Raw genomic sequence first — 21,560 nt, 5'->3', positions numbered from 1 at the left:
GCGTTTGGATTCACAATGGCCTGACAGAGCCCAGCCAGGCCCCGGCAGGGCCCCAAGCGCTCTGAACCAGCAGCCTGAGCATGACCGGGATCTTGCCTTCATACAGGCACTCCCCACAACCGCCTGGCCTTGAGCTGTAGGGTCTGTGGAGACCTGCGGTGGCCAGAGACCCCTCCCTGGAGCCTGCTGACTTCCCCATTCCAGCCAGTCCCAGCCCCTACCAAACTCCAGGAATGGTCCCAGGAACACACCGACAGGGCCAGGCCAGGAAGGAGGTTTGAATACCCTGCCTCCCGCGACTTCTGACCTGGCCTGTAAGCCACACAGCAGTCTGGAGAGATTCATCCAAGCCGCAGGCTGGAAGAACCAAAGCGAGCCTTCTATCCGCCCAGACTCTGAACTGCCCCAGACTCCCTGCTGAACAGCTCTGGCCTCGGCGAGCTCCGTCTCCCAGTAGAGCTCATGGGATGCCTGGGGCCACAACCCCAGGCTGCAGATGCATCACTGTGCACCAGCCATGCCAAGGCACACCCAGGTCTCATGGGAGGATGTACCAATCATACAGCGCCAGGACTAAGCCGCAGAGAAGTCACTGCTCGGGGGTGCCCTGCTAGGAACACCTAGTAAGGCTGAGCGTGAGCCAGAGTCAGGGGCCCCGGGAGAGGTGGACGGCTTCTCCTGCCCAGGACTGGAAGATCCCTTCTTCAGATGTTCGTGGAGGGAGACAACCTTCTGGAGGCCAACCAGGAAAGGCTGCAGGGACCCAAGGTCCCTGGGTCCAGCAACCGAGCGGCTCTGGACGGCCTGCACAAAGGACACCGTGCCAGGAAAGGAGTTGCTGTCACCCCTGGGGGCCTGCCCACCGCCCTTTCTCACTCCCTAACTGTGGGCCTGGATTCTTCCTCAGCCTCAACAGACCCGCAGCCTGAGCTGGGGGCTGGCACCTGCCCTCCTGCCCCACATCTTGCCTACGTGCTGTCACCAGGGAAGGCCACGTGGAGAAAATCAAGTCATTGTGCAGGGAACCCAGGCGTTCTGAGCATGCTTCTCATACCCGCATGCACACAAATATCCTGGGGGGGCTTGTGCGATGTCAGCTAGTCTCAGCCGGTCTGGTGCGGCCCGAGGGTCCAGTTCACAAGCAGGCGCCCAGACGGGTTGACGCTGCTGGAGCGGGGGACGCAGAGCTCCACGGCCTCTGCCTGGGGCAGGTTTGTCCCAGCTCCACCCCGGGCTAGCTGGGCACCTGAGACCAGAGCACTCACCCCCATCCTCAGCTCCTGGATCAGTGGGGCAATCTGCTGGTCCCAAAGGACGGATGTGAGGATCGATGCTGTCACAGACGCTGTGCCCGCACCCTGCCCCGTAAGTGAGGCCCCGCGATCTCATCCATGTCAGCAGACAGACCGCCACGGGTTCACGGGCGCATCATGCACCAGCCCTGGCACTGCCTTCCCTGCCTCGCGGTCCCCGACCCTCCAGGGCAGGGCGTCCAGACACGCGACAGGGACAGCCCGTACCAGCATGGGCCCAAAGGCACATTCACGGACCCGAAACAGCCCCCCACGTCACGTTCTCTTGGTGGGAGAGGCCCTCCTTGTCCGGTGGGGAGGCAGAGCTCAGAGCTCACAGCCCGGTCATCACTCGGCATGGACTCCACAATTAGCTGATGACAAGAAATTCAATAAGTGAGAAATTAAAGTCACAAATCCACCTGAACTGGTTGCACGTCCGTGGGAAATCTGTTTCCACAGGAAGGTTTATCGAGTGTCCTCATTTTATTGGAATCCTCTACCTTGGTATTGACTTCTACACCTGGAGCTACTCTGCAGAGCGCCGCTGCCCCCGGGGGCGGGTCGGGGGCTTCCCTTCCAGAACAAGCTGCAACCATCGCCTCCACCGACCCATCCGTCCCCACAGCGTGGCCCTTCCACACAGGGCTCTTCCATCACATCTCCAGGCGAGCCGAGGCTGATGAGGAGGAGGAGCACATGAACCAGCAAGTTCTGCTGTCTGGACCTGTTCAAGAAATTGTTTTGTCATTACTAGTAAAAGTCCAAGAAACGTGCTGGTTTGATTTGATGACTTTTTAATGAGTGATTCCACTTGTGGTGAAGTTTGCTTCATTTCCACTTGAACAAATGCCGGCGATTAATCCCTGAGCAAACAGGCATCCGGTGCAGGCCGCAGAAGCCTCAGAGATGTGCCCCGAGTACAAAGCAGGAGGCTGCTTCCCACCGAGCCCCTCTCCTCGGCACGGAGTGGTACAGGCAGGTTCATCCACACAGACGTGAAGCGGGGGCTGCGGGCCGCCACCCAGGGAGCCACAGAGCCACAGCGGTGCCCGAGGCCCGCTCCACCAGTGCCAGCCCCAGCTGTCTGTGAACCAGCGTGGGCCCCAATAACCTCACGTCTGGGATGACCTTCACCGGCCCTCCTGCCTCTGGGCCTCGAGGAGCCCGACTACTGGGAGTACCCCTCCGCCCTGTAGACGGAGCCCCCCAGCCAAGGGCGGACAGACGCAGGACAGACAGCTCATGACCCTGCCCACCTCCCTGACCGGCGCTGAGCTCTGCAGGCAGGTCAGTACCAGGGACAGGACGGGTCTTCTGGAAGCTCTGAAATATGCCCCATAACGGCCCAGAGCCCGGGGAGGGCAGAGATGAGGGGTTCTGGACAAACCAGTGCTTCCTTCTGAAGCTGGGAAGGAATGACCATCCAGTCCAGGCCGTGCTCTCCCAGGAAGGAAGCTGAGGCACGGAGGTGCCACATTGTTCGTCCAAAGCCCCACAGGGAGGATGATGGGCACTGGCCCGGTTCGGGGGGCCGGCAGGTGCTGGGAGCCCCGGCAGGGACATGGCTGGACTCAGGGCACGGGTGGGCTCGTGCAACAGCCCTGCAAAGGCTGTGATGGGGGGTGTAAGCGAACCAGCCAGCAGCTGCAGACACAACAAAGTCTGGCTCGCAGGGTCAGAGACTCTGTCTCCTCAGGTGCGGCCGAGCCACGGCAGGGACAGAGGCCAAAGGTGACGTCCCACTCTCACACCCGGAAAGATCACCCTGACCGGTGCCCAGATGAGCTGCACACCCCCGAGTTCCCAAAGAACAGGGCTGCCCTACTCCACAGGCCCCCACACAAAAAGTACCCCGGCACGTGGTCCTAACCCTCACATAAACAGACCCCAAACAAACCCCCTGGGCTCCTCCTGAGTCCAGAGGGGGCGGCCAGCCCTGGAGCCCGGAGCAGGACCCTCCCTGGGGTGGAATGGAGTCAGCCCCTCATGCAGGGGAGAAGCAAAAAACGCAGTGCCCGCACAGGGTGGAAGATCAGAGCAGAGAATCCGGACCAAAAAAGTCAGGATGCGCAGCGGGCAATCTTTAGAGCAAAACAGACAGTGGTGCGCACTCACAGACACACCAGCCCTGACTTTGGGCAGACTGACTGACTACACAGCAGCCCAAGACCGCAGGTGTGACAGGCACCGTGAGGGACAAGCAGAGATCCCGGCGAGAAGAGCAGAACCTCGCTCAAGGAGCCAAACACGTTCCAGAGAGAAACTTCTAAGGACCAAAGATCTAAGGTCATAGTAAAAAATAAATAAATAAATGAATGAATGAATGAAAACAGACCTGCAAACACAAGAATTAGGAGAATGAAACCCACGGTATCAGGTAATAGAATAATCAGAAGCAGAATAGAAAGTACGCATGCTGTGTTTAAAACAGTGAAGAAACGTGGGCGCCTGGGTGGCTCAGTCGTTAAGCATCTGCCTTCGGCTCAGGTCATGGTCCCAGGGTCCTGGGATCGAGCCCCACATCGGGCTCCCTGCTCCGCGGGAAGCCTGCTTCTCCCTCTCCCACTCCCCCTGCTTGTGTTCCCTCTCTCGCTGTGTGTCTCTCTCTGTCAAATGAATAAATAAAATCTTAAAAAAAAAAAACAAAACAGTAAAGAAAGGGATTTAAATTATCAGCGAGAATCAATATATCAAAGAAACAAGCAAATTTAAAACAAAACAACAACAAAAAAGCAGACTAAATGAAGTCCAACAAGGTAAAAGAACAATTTAAAAGCTTAAAGAAGTAAAACAGCAATTCAGCTATGGCTGAAGAGAGACTTGGTGCTCTGGAAGAGAAATCGAAGGAACAAGCCAGAAAAAACAGCAAAGGACAGAGAGAAAATGGGAGCCAGCAGCTGATGGCCAAGGCAGAACACGGGAGGGAAGGGTTTCCATCAAAATTAGGGAGAAAGGACAGAAAGGACAGGAAGGCAACAATCAAGGACAGACACAATGGTTGAGAAACTTCCAAAAGTGATTAAAAGCACCCACCCTCAGATGCAGGAGCCCACAGACCTTCCAGAGTGCACACACACGGTCGCGGCCCCAGCAGGCTGGCCACAGGAAGGGCGGTAAGACGCGTGCATCTGGGGCAACAGTGAGGCAGGGGAGGGGGGAGGGCCGTTCCCAGCAACAACTTCCCCAGAGGAGGGCACACAGGACGTATTCCAGGACTAAGGCAAGGGATCACAGAAGCAAAACTGAGAAACAGGAAAGGAAAACGAGCGACGGACTCGACCACGTCCCAACGCAGGCAACCGTGACTGTGTGAGATCACAAGGTGCCTGACTCACGGGGCGGGACACGGGGGACGAACGCAGCTCCTGGCCCACCGACAGGAATGCGCGGCGACAGGTACTAGACACCTGAACAGCTACGAGACGCGACGGAGCAGGTGGGAAGGAGATGCACGCACCCACGCACACCTGTGCGCATACTCTCTCCGGAAGCTCAGCCAGACCCCCGCTGCCTCCAGGGGGTGAGCAGGACAGGGCAGGTAGAGGTGTGCTTCTCACTGCGCACCTGTTCATAACTTCTCAACTCTGTGATGTGGAGGTACCATCCACCGATGCACAAATTAGAAACAGAAATTCAGGGAAAAAAGAACTAATACGAAATATAATAAAAGCATTTAAGGGAGGCCTGGGGTCTTAAATTGTTCCAGAAGGGATAAAGATATCATTAAGCACCCACTACATTAAATATGCACGGGGACCTTTAAAAGAGGAGAAACAGAGAAAAATATAAAAGAGAGAAAAACCATGTAAGAAAAAAGAATCCAGCAGGAAGTCTGTAACTTTAGTGTATTAGCAACCCTGAAAACTGAAAACTACTGAGCCAGCCAAGCAACACAAAAATAAGAAAAAGAATAAAACAACACAGGTATGGGGGCATAAAAGAGGCAGAAGAAACAAAGACACAGAGATGTGGTGACAGAAACGTCCCGACTGAAGTGCAGAGGCAGAAATAAAGAGAACAGCAGAGCATCTCAGAATCAGGGGCAGTAGGAGCCGCACCGAGACACCAGGAGCAGAGCAAAGACTTGGCTATCGGGTGAGATTTTCCAAACCCCAGATCCAGGGAGCTCAGAGAACCTCAAAAGCAATATTAATACCAAAGAATCCACACCCTGGCATCTCCTGCTCAAACCTCGGGAAGTCCCAGGGAAGTGAGACAGCATGTGAGAGCAAGAGGGAGAAACGTCGAAGCGCCGAGAGAAAAACCCGCCAGCCCGGGGCTCTGCATCGGGTGAGAGTAGCCTTCAGAAGTGAAGGGGAAATACAGACATCCTCAGACGAAAACACCACGCGGGATCTGTGGGAGTACACGTGCCCAGAAGAGAGACTACAAGGCATAGCGGTCCGAAGTCAGATCTACAGAAAGAAAGCGTGAGATTCGGGGAGGGGGCAAGCGACAGCCAAGTGCAGTCTGTCACTTCCTCAGTCCGCACTGAGCTAAAGGTAACACTCACAGGGACGGGGCCGCCATGCCTCGGGGGGTGGGGGGCTGAGTGGCGGTGCGGTCATAAGGGACAGAGGGAGGGCCTGGGACAGGCACCTGCACGATCTGTGAAGAGGGACAGCACTACTTCAAAGTGGACATGGACTAGGGTACAACCACACACCGTAGGGCGATCGTGAGGACGCGTTACTGAAGAAGTATAATTCATGAGTTAACACAGAAAAAGAAGGAAACGGAGTCCTATAAAATGCTCACTGAAACCAACCAAGGCAGATCAATAGGGAAGAGTGGACAAGAGCCAAAGAACAAGTGTCCACACAGAAAATGCTAACAAACATCACCGATGCCAAACAACAAGATTGGTATCATTGTGATTGATCAAAACACGCCAATTGAAAGATACCGTCAACACGGAGTAAAAAAAAAAAGATCCAATTACATGTCTATAAAAAACCTACTTTACAAATACAAATACCAAGAAATGTAGAAGTTAAGGGGTGGAGAAAGAGACATCGTGCTAACCTCAATCAAGAGACAACAAAGCAGACGGAGTAGCTTTATTAATCTCAGGCAAAGCAGACCTCTTATCTCCCTCTGTCAGAGGTACGAGGAGTATGACTTAATGATAAAGGGGTCAATATTCCCAAGAAGACATACCAATCCTAAACACATATGCACCTCTCAAGCAAGGGTCAAAATACGTGAGGAAAAACTGACAAAGCTGCAAGGAGCAACAGACCTATCTCCTAGTGGAGACTTCCACACCCTCCATCAGTAATTGACAGATCCAGCAGGCAGAAAATCAGTAAGGATATAGTTGTACCAAACAGCACCATCAATCAACTGGATCTAATTGACGTTGATAAAACACTTCATCTTTCAACAGCAGGACACACATTCTTCTCCGGCTCCCATAGAACACTCCCCAACACGGACCACATTCTGGGCCATAAAACACACCTGAACACACTTAAAAGGACAGAAATCATACTGAGTAAGCTTTCAGAGCACTCCAGAATTAAAATGGAAGTCAGTAACAGAAATATAGCTGGAAAATCCCAAACTTAGAGATTAAACAACACTTCTAAAAAACACGTGGGTCACAGAACTCTTCAGAGAAACAACAATATTTTTAATTGAATAAAATAACACAACATGCAGCAGGGCTTCGAGGAACACGCAGCACTGAATGCATACTGTAGGAAAGAAATCAAGTCAACCATCCAAGCCCCCATCTTAGAAAACTGAAGAAAGAAGAGCAATGTAAGCCTAAAGCAAGCAAAAGAAAAGTAGTAATAAAAATGAGAACAGAAATCAATTAAATTGGAAACAGGAAATCAATTGAGAAAAATCAACAAAACCAAAAGCTGGTTTTTTGAAAAGATCAATGACATTGATGAATGTCTAGCAGGCTGACCAAGATTAAACAACAGAGCGAAGACAGAAAACACTAATATCAGATGTGATAGAAGGGTCATCACTACTCATTGTGGGGACATGAAAAAGAATAGGAGTATTATGAACAGATCCATGCCCAGAAACTTGATAACTTATATGAAATGGACCAATTCCTTGAAAGGCACAAACTATCACAATTTGCAGGAAGAGAAAAAGAAAATCTGAGTCAGCTTATATCTACTGAAAGAAGTTGAATTAATAATAACCTTCTTAAAAACAAGGCACCAGACTCAGGTGCTTTCACTGGGGAATTCCACCAACTATTTAAGCAGGAAATTGTACCAATTCCCTAAAATCTTCTACAGAAAACAGAAGCAGCCATACATACATGTTTGCGTATGGTACTGTAACGGTACACACATGACATGTATTTCTCAAAACCCACAGACCCACACAAGAGCAGACCTTAAACCGTGGACCTTAGTCAGCAATAACGTGCTCATACTGGTGCACTCGTCGTGATGGACGTGCCCACGGACAAGGCGGGACGTGTTAGGTCGAACTGTGGGGTGCGGGAAATAATACGGGGGGCTCTAGACCATCTCCTCCGTTCTTCTGTAAACCAAAACTGTTCCAAAAGCAAGTTTATTAATTAAATTATAATTCTAGATACAGTAGATTATTTACATCCCTTCTCCAAACAAAAACAAAAACAAAAAACCCCGCAAAGAGCTGTAGAGGAGACAGTGGGCGAGAGACTGACCCCAGCACGGAGGTGGTCTGCCCCTGTCCTCACTCGGTGCGAGTCAAAAGATAGCACAAGTCCAGCCTCAACGGGAACACTGCAAGGCAGCCAACCGAGAATTCTACTCAGCAAAAATGTTCTTCAGAAGTCAAAGCGTAATGAATACATTTCCACACTGGGAAAAACTGAAATATTTCCTCAGCATCGGATCCACACCAAAGGGCATTCTGCAAGCAGAAGAAAAATGATCCCAGGTGGTTGCCTAGAGATGCAGGTGGTAATGAAGAGGAATAAAAAGGATGACAATTATATATATACACACACACACACATAAACGAACACAAAAACACAACAGTAACCAACTGGACAGCCACATGCGAAAAAATGAAACCAGACCACTTTCTTACAGCACTCACAAAAATACACTCAAAATGGATTAAGGACCTAAATGTGAGACCTGAAACTATTAAAATCCTAGAAGAGAACGGCGGCAGTGACTTCTTCGACATCGGCTGTAGCAACTTCTTACTAGATACATCTCCTGAGGCAAGGGAAACAAAAGCAAATATTAACTACTGGGACTACATCAAAATAGAAAGAAAGCTTCTGCACGGCCAAGGAAACAGTCAACACAACTAAAAGGTAACCTACTGAATGGGAGAAGATATTTGCAAATCACATCTCTGATAAAGGGTTAGTATCCAAAATATAAAGAACTGATAAAACTCAACACCCAAAAAAACAAATAATCCAGTTAAAAAAGGGGCAGAAGACATGAATAGACATTCTTCAAGGAAGACAACCAGATGGCCAATATACACACGGAAAGATGCTCATCATCACTTGGCACCAGGGAAATGGAAATCAAAATGATGAGGTACCACCTCACACCTGTCAGAATGGCTAAAATCAACAACACAAGCAACAACAGGTGTCATCAAGGATGCAGAGAAAGAGGAAGCCCCACGCACTATTGCTGGGAATGCAAACTGGTGCAGCCACTCTGGAAACAGGTGGGGATTTCTCTCTCTCAGAAAGTTAAAAATAGAATTATCCTATGATCTAGAAATTGCACTACTAGGTATTTACCAAAAAAATATGAAAACACAAATTAGAAAAGATACATGCACCCCTGTTTATCGCAGCATTATGTACAATAGCCAAACTATGAGAGCAGCCCAAGTGTCCACTGACTGATACATGGAAAAAGCAGCTGTGTGTGTGTGTGTGTGTGTGTGTTCCACACTGTGGAATATTACTCAGCCATGAAAAGAACGAAATCATGCCATTTGCAATGACATGGATGGAGCTAGAGAGTACAATGCTAAGCGAAATAAGTCAGAGAAAGACAAATACATGATTTCACTTGTATGTGGGATTTAAGAAATAAATGAGCAAAGGAAAAAAGAGACAAACAAAAAAGCAGACTCTCACCTATAGAGAACTACAGAGAACACACTGACGGTCAGCAGAGGGGAGGGGCTGGGGAGGGGGGAAACAGGTGGTGGGACTAAGGAGTGAACTTGTGATGAAACCGGGATGTTGTATGGAAGTGATGACTCACTCGATTGAACACCTGAGACTAATATAACACTGTAGGTGTACTACACTGGAATTAAATTTTTAAAAAAAAAATAATGGTATCTTTTCAGCTACAAAACTGTGTGTATAAAGTACTCAACAATAATAGTGGAGCAAAAGGTCAATAGATGCCGTGTTTTAAGGTCCCTTGAATCATCTAGAAGAAAGAGATGTATTTATTTTTATGAGACTCTGACAGTCTGTTATAATCACAATAACAGGCACTAAAAAATTGCATTAAAGCATACATAACTACAAGATAATGAGGGGGAAATGGTTTAGTCTACAAAAAGTATTAAAAACAAACAAAAAGGAACACAAGCAAAAGGCAAGTAGTGAGATGGTTAATCTAAAAGCAAATTTATCAGCGCACCTGGGTGGCTCAGTCGGTTGAGCCCTCGACTTTTGATTTTGGCTCAGGTTGTGATTTCAGGGTTGGGAGACCAAGGCCTGGGTTCCTCACCCAGTGGGGAGTCGGCCTGGGATTCTCTCTCCCCCTCGGCCCCTCCCCCAGCCCCCCCCACTCACTTGTCCACGTGCACTCTCTCTAAAATAAATACATAAATGTTTAAGAAAATAAAAGCAAATTTATCATTAATTGCAACTAAATTAAATATTTCAACTAAAAAAACAAAGATTTTCAGACTGAATAAAAATACAAAATCCATCTCTAATCTGTGTAGGAGTGACATCATAATAAAATAATGAAAAATTTTCAAAACAAAACTTGAGAAAGTAAAAGGCACAAAGGCAATATAACAAGGAAGCTGATACATCTGTATTAATATCACACAAAGGAGATTCAAGATCAGAAGAACCTATATAAAGCCTATTTCATGATAATAAAAGGCTAGATGGACCAGGAAGATAATTATTTTCAGTCCATATGGGCCTAATAAAGATATGCTGCCATAATTGACAAAATTAAAAGGAGAAGAAATAGGCAAACTTAGAGTGAAGCTGGGAAATTCCAACAGAGGTCTCTCAGGATTGGAGAAAATGGGAGAAACATCGCTGAGGACGTGGAAAATCCGAACAGTATGATTAACAACTGACATGCAGATATATATAAGACACCGCAACCAACAATGCAGACCACACATGATTTTGAAGTGTGCATGGGCCATTTACAAACACCGGCTCCCTAGGGATCATACAACACGTCCCAGAGTATGGTCTTTGAACACAATGAAACTAAGCTATAAATAAATAATTCGGTGATCGCAAAATGTTGGAAGTTAAATTTATTTCTAAAAAAACCTGGTAGTCAAAATAAAAATCACAATTAAAATTGATAAATATTTTGAAATGAATAAGAAAAATACAATGTATCAGAACTACAGTATGCAATCATCAAATAGCTCAAAAGTTAGAACAAATTAAAAAGTATAAAAATAGAAATTAATGAAGCAGAATACTTATGGTACAGAATCAAGAATGCTAGAAATCGGTTCATTCAAGTGACTAGCAAGACCGATAAACTCTTCATGAGACAGTTCAAGAGAGAGCACACACATAACCAAACAACCAGATTGAAAAAGAAGACACAACCACAGATCATGAAGATGAATGATCATCCATAAAGAAAATCTGACTGACTTTGAAGTTACTAAAAGAAATCAAAGCCCCAATTTAAAATCTTTCCAACATGAAAACTCCACTGACCCAGATGCCTTCACTGGTGAAATCTATCTAACCCTTAAGGAAGAAATGCCCTGATCTCATACAAGCTATTACAGAGAAGAGAAAAAAAGAATCCCTGACTCATTTTATAACGCCAGAAAAACCATGACATCAAAAGCTGATAAGGACATTAGGAGAAATGAAAATTGCCAGAATTTCTTATAAAGACAGAGGCAAAATCCCTATCCAACTTATCAGCAAATCAAACTAGACATTACTTAGGAAGGAAAACCATACACAAGTTTGCTTATTTCTGAAATGCAAGTTTGGTTTAACATTTGAAAATCAATTAATTTGATTTTCCACATTAACGGAGTAAAGAAAAATCCTATGATCATCTCAGTACATGCAGAAAAAGCATGTGATTAAAATTCAACATTTATTCACGGTGAAGACAATAAACAAAAGCCCTCTTAGCAAATGAGGACTGGAAGAGAACATGGTCTGCAATAGGGAAGTGTGAATATTTTCCTTCTGACGCACCAGCTACCAAAGCACTTCTGTTCAGAACAGTGCTGGAGATCCTGAGCAGCAGAAGAAGGCAAGAACAGCCATAAAGGTACAAAGAATTAAAAGCTATTATGAGTAGGTGACACATTGTGAACCCAGAAAATCCAATGGAATCCACAAATAACTTATTAAAATTAATTTAGAATGTTGCTGGATCAAAATCAATAATCAAAGTTTAATTATATTTCTATGTAGTAGCAAAAAATTGTTAGAAAAATAAACTTGAGAAAGGATGCTATTTATAATGCCACATAAAAACAAAAACACACAAAAAAACAAATCTATGAGATGTCTACCTAGAAAGCCCTATAAAACACTGACGGGAAAAAAAGATGACCTAAAAGCACAGAAGTGTATACCATGTTCATGGATCAGATGCACACTTACCAAGATGGTACTTAATCATTACACTCCCAACAGAGATCTCGGCGGGTTTACTGGTGAAACGGACAGGCCAGCTTCTCAACTCCACATGAAAATGTAAAGGGTCACCACCAGCCAAGGCGGTCAGGGAGGGAGGGCTGGCTCTATCAGGTATCAGGGCTGAGCAGAGTCCCCGTGACGAAGGCAGAGTGGTCTGGGCAAAAAGACAGAGAAATGGACCAGTGCAGAGGGGGACCCTGCCTTTACCACATAAGCAGCCTGGCGGGGTGGTGAGAGAGGAAGCGTGTCAATAAATGGCATCGAGCTGACTGGACATCGTTGTGGGGGGTGAGTGAGGGGGAGCTCGCCACGGCACAGTCAAGCTTCGTGCTCTGAGTCTTAAGGGAGGAAAGACCCCCAATAAAGAGGAAAATACTGACACATACATCAGTGACCATGGGGCAGGTGAGGGTTTCCTAAAGAGGACGTGGGAAATGATAAGCAATGAGGAATGGTCACAGGATAAATTAGATTGCATTACGGTTTAGATTTTATGGGCAGAAGGCATCTGCAATGCAAACACCTGACTAAAGGCCAGTGTGCAGAAAACAGGAACAATTCTTACTGATCATAAAGACAACAGCAGAGGAGAAAACTAGGTCGTGGATGTGCCGGGCACCTCACCCGAGTGGCCTCCACACACCAGGAAGCACATGAAGAGGTGTCCGCCCCATCCACATTCTGGGAAATGCCAACTGGAGACACAAGGCCGCCCCGCCACCCACCCTGGAATGCACCTGCCTAAATGAACGACACCCTCAGGTGAGGGCAGGCTCCAGAGCAACAGCAGTGCTTGCTGGCTGTCAGCAGGCATGCACACCGTCACACGCGCAGAAGTGGACCCCTCCCGTGGCCCACGTCACGTGCCCACGGTGCAGGGCGCTCCTGGGTGCTCAGACACCAGCAGATCTAGGTGCACCAAAACACAAGAGAACGTTCACACCAACGTTGTTCACATTCGCCCAGAAATAAAGAAACTCAAAATCATACAGGAACGCATGCATGAAAAAGCATAATGTGGTCCACTCATAGAACAGAAATGAACTGCCCACAGAAACCTGATTTTGAGCAAGAGAAAGCAAATACAAAAGATCATGCGTTGTAGGATTCCACTTATGTAAAAGTTAAAAACAGGGACGGCGGGTGCACGGTGTTAGAAAAGCATCGCCTTGCGGGGCGGGGCGGGAAAGGGGGGCTTCCAGGGTGCCGGTGACGGCGCCAGTCCCACCTGGGAGCCCAGCACGAATGGACCGGCTTTGCTCTAACTCACTGGCTTGTCCTCTTAGGACAGCACTTGACTATGTGTGCTGCAGGCCAGTGCAAAGCTGAAAAAAATACATGTTGAACAAAAAGATTCTGCAGTTTTAGAAGCATGGCTATGGCCGTACAGTCACGCTGACAAACCCCTCATCAGAAAGAAACATCGAGACCAAAGGCCAACTCCCTGTGGCCGCCGACCCGCGATGCTCAGCTCCAGAGCCCAGGAGGGGCCCACATGAGACAGGAGGGGTAGCATCCAGGCCGGTGGGGAACCCACGGGCAGGGTCCACCGTGGGGCACCATCTAGCGGAGCTGGGTGGGGTGGCGCCGTGGGGCTGCCCCAGGGAGTTTGAACATCACACTGCACGGTCTGGAAAGGGGGCGTCTGGGGGCTTCTGAGCAAGGAGTGCCGAGGGTGAAGACTCGAGAGGGCTGGCCCAGAGCTTTGATGACAGTGGAGCGACGGGTAGGGACAGGTGAAGCATGAAGGAGTCAGACGTCCACGGATCGGGACCCAGGCCCCCCAGGACCGGACGCCAGCGCGGGGGAGGCAGCAAGCCCTGCCAGGAGGCCCAGGCTGTGCTCCCGAGAAGTCAGCCTGGGGTCTCGCAGACAGCGCTTTTCCCCAAGTTCTCCCAGGGATACTGGGGGAGCCGAGGGAGCAGATGCGCCTCTCCCAGTGAGGCCCGCGCGATCCTGGTGGGCACGGGGCTCCGCAGCTGGCTCGGGCAGGCGCTGGGCGCAGGCAGGCGCTGGGCGCGGCCAGGCTTCCACAACAGGCAGCGGAAGGCTCATAGAAGTGGCAGAAATTTCATCTGGGCTTGGTGAGATGCTTCCAAACGCACCAGTGTCACCGTGGTCCATTAGCTGGAGGAGCCGGCCCACGGTCCCAAGCACCACTGTCCCTGTCTCAACACAGAGGAGCACTCAGGCCCTGGGCCCTGCTCCTAGTGGCTCTCTGGGGGCCTCGGAGCCTCTCGTGTCCACAGCCACCACAGTACCCCCTGGGGCTGACCGGCAAACACCTGACGACACCCCATTCCCACCTCTGGGTCCTATCGCCTTCTCTCTGCTGCCTTCAGTCCTCACAGTCTCGAGCGGCTCAGAGCAGGCCTGACACAGGGGGGCGGGTCCACCAGCAGCATCGGGCGTCCCCACAACGGCAGCAGGAGGCCAGGAGCCGGCCCCCAGCACAGACAACAGCCCTCCACAGCTCGTCCTCAGCCAGCAGCACCTGTGGCCAGGTGGGGAAGGGAGGACCTGCTGCTCGTGTCCTCACCAGCTGGCCGTGCTCTTGCAATTTCAACCTCCCAATGAAAAGCTCTACAACACCTCTTGTGGGAAGGAGCAGGAATCAACTGAGATTTCCCAAAGCAATCTTACTGAGATTTCACACTCTCTATTACAAATTCCATTTCATTTATGGCGGGTGTAGGATGCGTCCGCGGCACCGGCCCTGAATCGGCAGGCTCTCCCCACCAGCGGTGATGCGAGCAGGGAGCCATGCGTCCACGCCGCAGGTGTGCGGGCCACACGGGGAGAGCGCAAGCTGCCGTGGCCTGGCTCTGGGTCAAGCACCATTTACCGGACAGGACAGAGAGGAGCGAGAGCTGGGTGACCAAGGCACAGCCTGATGACAGTCACAGCAGCCCCTCCCTCTCCGAGCCTGGCCCCCCAACTGCAAAGCAGAAGCTGAGTCAGATAGGCCAGGCTTTCTTCACTGGAAGGTACTGGCAGAGGCAGCGGAGCCCAGGTGGACTCACCGCGGGCGAGGTGCCCAGCAAGGCGATCTCCACGCCACGGCTCACTGGGCCCTCCCCTCACTGCGGGCTACCCACCGCCCGGCACAATGCCCAGAACCTAACAGGCATACAGTAAATATTCACTCAACCCAAGTGCGAATGGAGGAAACAGTCAATCGCTCCACCTTCAGAACCACCATGGGAGGCAGGGGCTCATCCTCTCAGATGAGGAAACTGGCTTACTGGGTTCCCTAACTTGCTCAGGGTCCTCAGATGCTGTGACCCAGCTGAGATCGGAACCCAGGTCTGCAGGAAGCAGGAGCCTGAGGCTCGGCTGTCATGCTAAAGGCCGCGTGGACACCAGGATAGAGACGCATTTTATAAACCAAGGCTCCACAACAGCTCCTGGCCCAAGTCCCTGGGATCACAGAGCGCAAGAAGATCATGGGCAACAGTGACCCCAAGGTCTTCACCGCTCGCTAAAGCACCCAAACCCCAGGTCTTCAGGACACAGGACATGACCCAAATAGCTCTAATTGTAAAAGTCCTTCCTCAAATGAGAAGGTCAGGCACTGGACGGGCTTCATCCCTCCACCCGGGCCCTCCCCAGGGAGCCGACCGCAGAGCTCAGGGAGGGGCCCCTCTGCCAGACCCTCCCTCCCTCGGAACACTGCTCTGCTGACCGGACAGAAATCCAGATGACTAGGGCTCCGAGCACGATGACCAATCACTGGGAAGCATCCCCAAAAAGACCAAGGGAGGCCATGCTGCTCTGCGTCCTCAACTGAAAGTTCATGTCCAGGGGCGCCTGGAAGGCTCAGTCGGTTTAAGCTTCTGCCTTCGGCTCAGGTCATGATCCCAGGGTCCTGGGATGGAGCCCCGCATCGGGCTCCCTGCTCAATAAAGAGCCTGCTTCCTCCTTTCCTCCCAGCTTGTGCTCTCTCTCACTATCTCTGTCTCTCTCAAGTAAATAAAATCTTAAAAGAAAGAAAGAGGGCAGGGGAGGGGAGAGGAGGGGAGGAGAGGGCAGGGGAGGGGAGGCGAGGCGAGGGGAGGGGAGGCGAGGGGAGGCGAGGGGAGGCGAGGGGAGGCGAGGGGAGGGAGGAAGTTCGTGTCCAGTGGCAAGGGCAGCCATCTGGGGTTAGACCAGCTTTGCTGGAAGCCCTGCTCTCCCAGACCCCAGCCCAGGAGGGAGTTGGAGGTGAATGCCAAAAAAGCAAAAAGGATGCAGGAGGAGAAACCGTGGGGGAGGTGGGGGTGGGCAGGCTCCCAGGTAGGAGCCCGCGGTGCCACCCCAGGAGCGGGGGCAGCACGGAGGGTGGGGTGCGTAAGGCGCCTCTCCAGAAGGACAGCGACCAGGCTCAGAGGACTTTCCAAGCCCCACCTTCTACCTTGTCACACCACTTGTGTGTGTGGGTGTGCCCCCACACCTGGGCCCGCAGGCGTCCCCTGTCCACTGCTCCCTCAGCTCAGCCGCATGGCCTCACGCGCCTCAGGGTCTCGGCACCCGCTTGCTGACGCCTCCGCAGGGCCCAGGACACCAGACAGCTCACACCCAGATCCACCACCTTCACTCGTTCCATAAACATCACCCGCTACCGACCACTGGGCCCACGGGACAGAGCCACGGACAAAAAGGCCTGCTTTCAGCTCTTCACGCCACCCCATCTACGCAGACCCTGGACCCCAGACTCCATGTGGCACCAGGGCAGGCGTGAGTGACTCTGCCAGATCCTCAGTTCTGTCAACTGTGAAAGACAAGAAATCTCCCTTCATCGGCTTACGTTTAGGACCAAGTAAGCTCATTTATGTAGAACCCATAGCATCAATTTTTAAATTTCAGCTCTTATTGATTATTACTCTTGACCCACTTTCTTGGAATGTCTTCCCCCATTAAACAGAAGAATACAAACCTGGTTATTCCCACTGACCCACTGGACTGGGGCCCACTCGGGGGGAAGGCGGAGGGGAGGGGGTGTCCCAGAACGGAGGACCCACTCCAGTGGGTGTCTCAGGACAGGGGCCCGCTCAGGTGGCGGAGGGTGGTCCGAGGATGGGGACCCGATGTGGGGCGGGGGGATATCCCAGGACAGGGGCCCTGCTGGGGGTGAGGGGACCTTCAACACACTCTGTGGCCCACCGTCTGGCCATCATGACAACTTCCTATTTAGGTCAGGCCTCTCCCTGCTTCCCTGACTGCACGGCGAGCTGCACGGGTAGGTGAGACATTCTTTGTCTTTCAAGCTGAATTTTCAACACCCAAGACAATACTCAGCAAAGAAAAAATGTTAAAAATGTAACTGCTGAACGACTCACAGTACTCGGTAGAAGGGCTCAATCGGTGCCTGGTCCCCCGTTCGTGACTCCTGGGGTCAAGAGAGCAGGGGCCACCTGCCTCGATGCCCCTGCAGCAGCTCTGAGTGAGGTTCACAGGCTAGGAGGGCTGGGAAGCCACTCCCTCCGCCCTCGAGTCTCCAGGCCCCTCCCAGCCTCTGGGGGAAGGAGGGAGCTGCAGCCATGCCCGCTCGGCCCATGCCCGCCCCCTGCCCGTGTCCCCTCTGCCCGTGCCGCCTCCCTGCCCGTGTCCTCTGCCCGTGTCCCCTCTGCCCACGCTGCAGTCACGGGCTCCCTTCCAGGGCCCCGCAGGCCCCCACTGGGACCTGGGATGGAAGGAGCGGTCAGGCCCTGCAGGGCGCTCTGGCCCCTGACTTTCTGAATCACACGTGATGACTTCTGGCCATGGGCCTGGAGCAGAGCCAAATGAGAGGCTCCATCCCCACACTGAGTACCCCCTGTTCCAGGTGCTCCCAAAGCCTAGCGGGCTCCCAGCCTCAGGCCTTTCCTCCCACTGGCCCGGCAGGCACAACGCGGTGCTGCTTCCCGAGGGGATGGCTGTGCCGAGGCCCCGTGAGCGACTGCCCCTCCAGGCCCGCCGGACAGCGAACGGGGCGGCGGGGCTGGAGGGCTCAGGGACAAGGCTGCTGCCACCCCAACTCGGCTGAGGGTTGACGAACAGAGGAGCCCTGCCTGGAGGAGGAAAACGGACTCCCGCTTCCCTCAGCGAGGAAAGCAGCGGCGCTCTGCGGGACTGGGGACACAAGCCCCAGGCACTCACCGAGCCAGAGGTGGGCGGGAGAAGCGAAGCCGAGGTGGCTGCTCACGCCGGCGGCAGCCTCCCGGCACCTCCGCCGCAGGGCAGAGAAGCCCCTGGCTGGTGGTCGCCCTACACACCAGCCCGCAGCAGCCCCTGCCGGCGCCCCCTGCTCCCCCCTCGCTGAAGACAGGCAGCGGGACAAGCAGGAGGGTGGCCCGCACGGCGGAGTCACAGCCCAGCAGGGGGGCAGCTCGCCTCCCGGGTGCTTGAGGGGTGACCACGGCGGGGTCCGAGGAAGGCCCCCCCTCGCCTATGCGCTGCACCACCGGGCTTGGGCTCCTCCAGCGACGAAGGCCTCAAACAGCCGTGGACGTTTCGAGGCCAGCTGAGTCTGCAGAGCACGAGGAAGCAGCCGTAGGACGACTACTGCACAAATCTGACTTCCAAGACCCTTAATTTGCTTGACCTTCCCTGCTTCTCAGCTGCCCTCCCTCTGCAGAGGGACTGGACTCGAGCTGCAAACCCGGCTCTCCCACTTCCTGGCCATGCTTCTGGCAAGCTACTGAATCCCCGGAAACCTCCTCCCTCCTCTGGAAAACAGTGCCGTCTAAGACGGCAGTGGACTGAACGCAGAGTCTTGGGCACGTGCCACGTAAATCCAGCAAGACCCATTTCTCACCCAAAGCAGTATGAAATGAGCTCCGGATGATACTGCCAACGGGGCTCGCCTGCCGGGGGGACGTGCACTGAGCCAGCAAGCCCGACCGAGTGTCCTAACGGTGCTTCTACCCTGTCACCAGGAATCCCGGGTTCTGATACACATCTTAAGAAATGAGTCAGAGATATGGCCAAGAGCTGCATGCAAGGATGCCGCTCCCGCCAGCAAAACTAATGAAAAATTAAAAACAATATAAATTTCCAATAAAGAGTTTAATTCTGATATATCCGTATAAAGGAACATTATACAGCCACTGAGGGTTTTGTTTTCCAAAAACTGTTAAAACTATACTTTCAGGGATCATTTCTATAGTTTGTTATTTTCAAAAACTGTTTAATGACCCAAGCATTTGTCACAATAAATGTTAAGTGACAAACACAGGACACAAACGGGTCTTGTCTGTTCTGTTCTTGCCAATTTTCCTAATACCTGGAATAGCTACAAGACCACAGCTGATCCCACAGCACCTGGCCCTTTGTCATTAGCCAGTCATGGATGGACGGGATGGACGGGTGGATGGATGGACAGATGGGACGGATGGATGAGTGGATAGATGGATGGATGCATGGATAGATGGATAGACAGATGGATAGAAGGGTGGGTGGGTGGACGCATGGATGGACTGACAGACAGATGGACAGACGGGTAGGTGGGTGGGTGATGGATGGATAAATGGATGCACGGATGGAAGAATGGATGGAAGGATAAAAGGAGAAGGAGGGAGGAAGGAAGATATGAAGAAAACATACAAACAGGATTTCAATGAACTGTCTTCTTTATACTTTTTAGCAGTTTCCAAATGCTCCACAATGTACAGTATTACAATCGAGAAAAACAAGAGGTGCTCTAGGTTTAAAGGGGTTAGGGGTTCCCGGCACCTCCAGACACATGAGCCTGGAGCCCAGTGAGCTAAGGGGACGCTTCCCCGATTCACCCTCAACATTGACTGTGGCCACACCACAAGGAGTCAGAGCCCTGGGAGGGGAAAGACCACAACCCACGGCAGCCTCCGAGGGTGGACATGCGCCGGGACAGAGTAGGAGAGGAGGAGTCACGGTAGCTTGGCGGAGCTGGTGGGAGAACGCCAGCAGGGCCAACCGACCCCAGACCAACAGCTGTGCCGCCATGTGCAACCGCCATGTGCAACCGTCCACCACTGGAGGACGCCGGCGATCTCTCCACTCTGGACTATCCCCCATAAAGCTGCAAGGAGCAGTCCTGCACATACGTTCTGTTTCTGCAGGATAAATGCCCAGGGTGCAACTGCTGGGCCATCTGGTCACTGCAGTTCGGCTTTTAACAAATGGAGACGTTATAACCCAGAGGGCTGGGCCAGTTTACATTCCCACCAGGACGGTTAGGATCCTGTTTCTCCGCATCCTTGCTAGCACTTGGTGTTGTCACCATTTTTTATTTTAACCATTCTGAGGTGTGCAGTGATCCCTCACTGTGGTTTTACTTGCATTACCCTGCTGGCTAATGATGCCGAGCATCTCTTCCTGTGCTCATCTGCCATCTGCATGTGCCGGTTTTCTTGTTAGATTTTCTCTGCTATTGAGTGTTCGGGTTCTTTATAGAGTCCAGCTAACAGTCTTTGTCGGACACACGGCTTGCAAACACGCTCTCCGTCTGCACCCATCTCTGCAGCTCAGACCAGGGTCTCTCACAGGGCAGAGTGTTCAGTTGTTACAACGTCCAATTTATCACTTCTCCTTTTATGGATCGTGTTTTTGATGGCCCAGTTGAAGAACTCTTTGCCTAGACCCTGAAGATTCTCTTTCTCTTTTTTTTAATAAAACTTTTGTACTTCTACGTTCTACATTTATTTTTGTGGTTACTTTTTGTATAAGGTGTGCGGTTTGCTTTTTTGCTTATGGGTGCCTGAGCGCTCCAGCGTGACCTGCTGAAAAGGCCATCTTTCTTTCACCAAACTGCTTCTGCATCTTCCTCAAATAACAGCTGATCCAAAACAAGCCAAAGGAAATTATTAATAAAGAGAGCAGAAATCAACAAAAAAGAGTGCAGAAAACAATAGAGAAATCAGCTGAGCCAAAAAATGACACTCTAAAAAGATCAATAAAATCGATAAACCTTTAGCTAGGCCAACCCAGGAAAAAAATAGAAAAGATTGGATAACTGAAATTGGAAATGACAGAGACAGTATCACTGACCTTACAGAAATAAAAAGAATTATAAAAGAATACTATCAACGACGAGACGCCAAAACTCAAACAACCTAGTGCAATGGACAAATTCCCACAGACACAAACTACCAAAACTGACTCAAGAAGAAATGAAAAACCCGAACAGACGTGTCACACGTAAGGAGAAGAACGAGCCACCAGAAGCTCCCCGTCATCCCCGGGAGGACCGTGAGCCCTGCTTCTCCTCTCCTGGGCGTGCAGGGGCGTCTGTGTGTGAGCTTCTGTTCAGACCCCAGGGCCCCGCAGGCTCTGCCGTGTTCCCCCCAGACGCTCGCACTGGGTGCTTCCCACCGCTCTGTCTCCAGGTTCAGGGACGCCTCCCACTGTCCCCCGAGTCCCACTGCTGGGCTCAGCCACTATGCGCCTGTTTGGGTTCCTGTACCGCCAAGTCCGGTCCAACGCGC

General features: G+C 51.4%; 1 protein-coding gene and 1 pseudogene across 19 annotated transcripts in view; one reads left to right on the top strand and one right to left on the bottom strand.

The window, feature by feature from the left end:
• The window catches only part of MAD1L1 (mitotic arrest deficient 1 like 1), a 315,585-nt gene that overhangs the window by 146,413 nt on the left and 147,612 nt on the right, over nucleotides 1-21,560 (bottom strand). The window contains exon 1 of one of the 19 annotated variants that reach the window (XM_054507736.2): nucleotides 1,715-2,019. The exons of 17 other annotated variants lie outside the window; for them this stretch is intronic. In XM_054507736.2, coding sequence (XP_054363711.1) covers nucleotides 1,715-1,891 — 177 coding nt within the window. In that variant the 5' untranslated portion in view covers nucleotides 1,892-2,019. Of the gene's footprint in view, nucleotides 1-1,265; nucleotides 2,020-21,560 lie in introns of those variants that run through there. One more of the 19 variants, XM_054507737.2, reaches the window with a different exon arrangement.
• LOC123845200 (small nucleolar RNA U3) lies at nucleotides 19,234-19,325 on the top strand (annotated as a pseudogene).

This window comes from Mirounga angustirostris, unplaced genomic scaffold (assembly GCF_029215605.1).
Source record: "Mirounga angustirostris isolate CCGP_5_RB_7025 unplaced genomic scaffold, mMirAng1.0.hap1 SCAF_5, whole genome shotgun sequence".
In the NCBI taxonomy this organism is placed as follows: domain Eukaryota; kingdom Metazoa; phylum Chordata; class Mammalia; order Carnivora; family Phocidae; genus Mirounga; species Mirounga angustirostris.
Note: the sequence above shows the minus strand (reverse complement) of the source record. Positions and strands in the feature narration are given on the sequence as shown.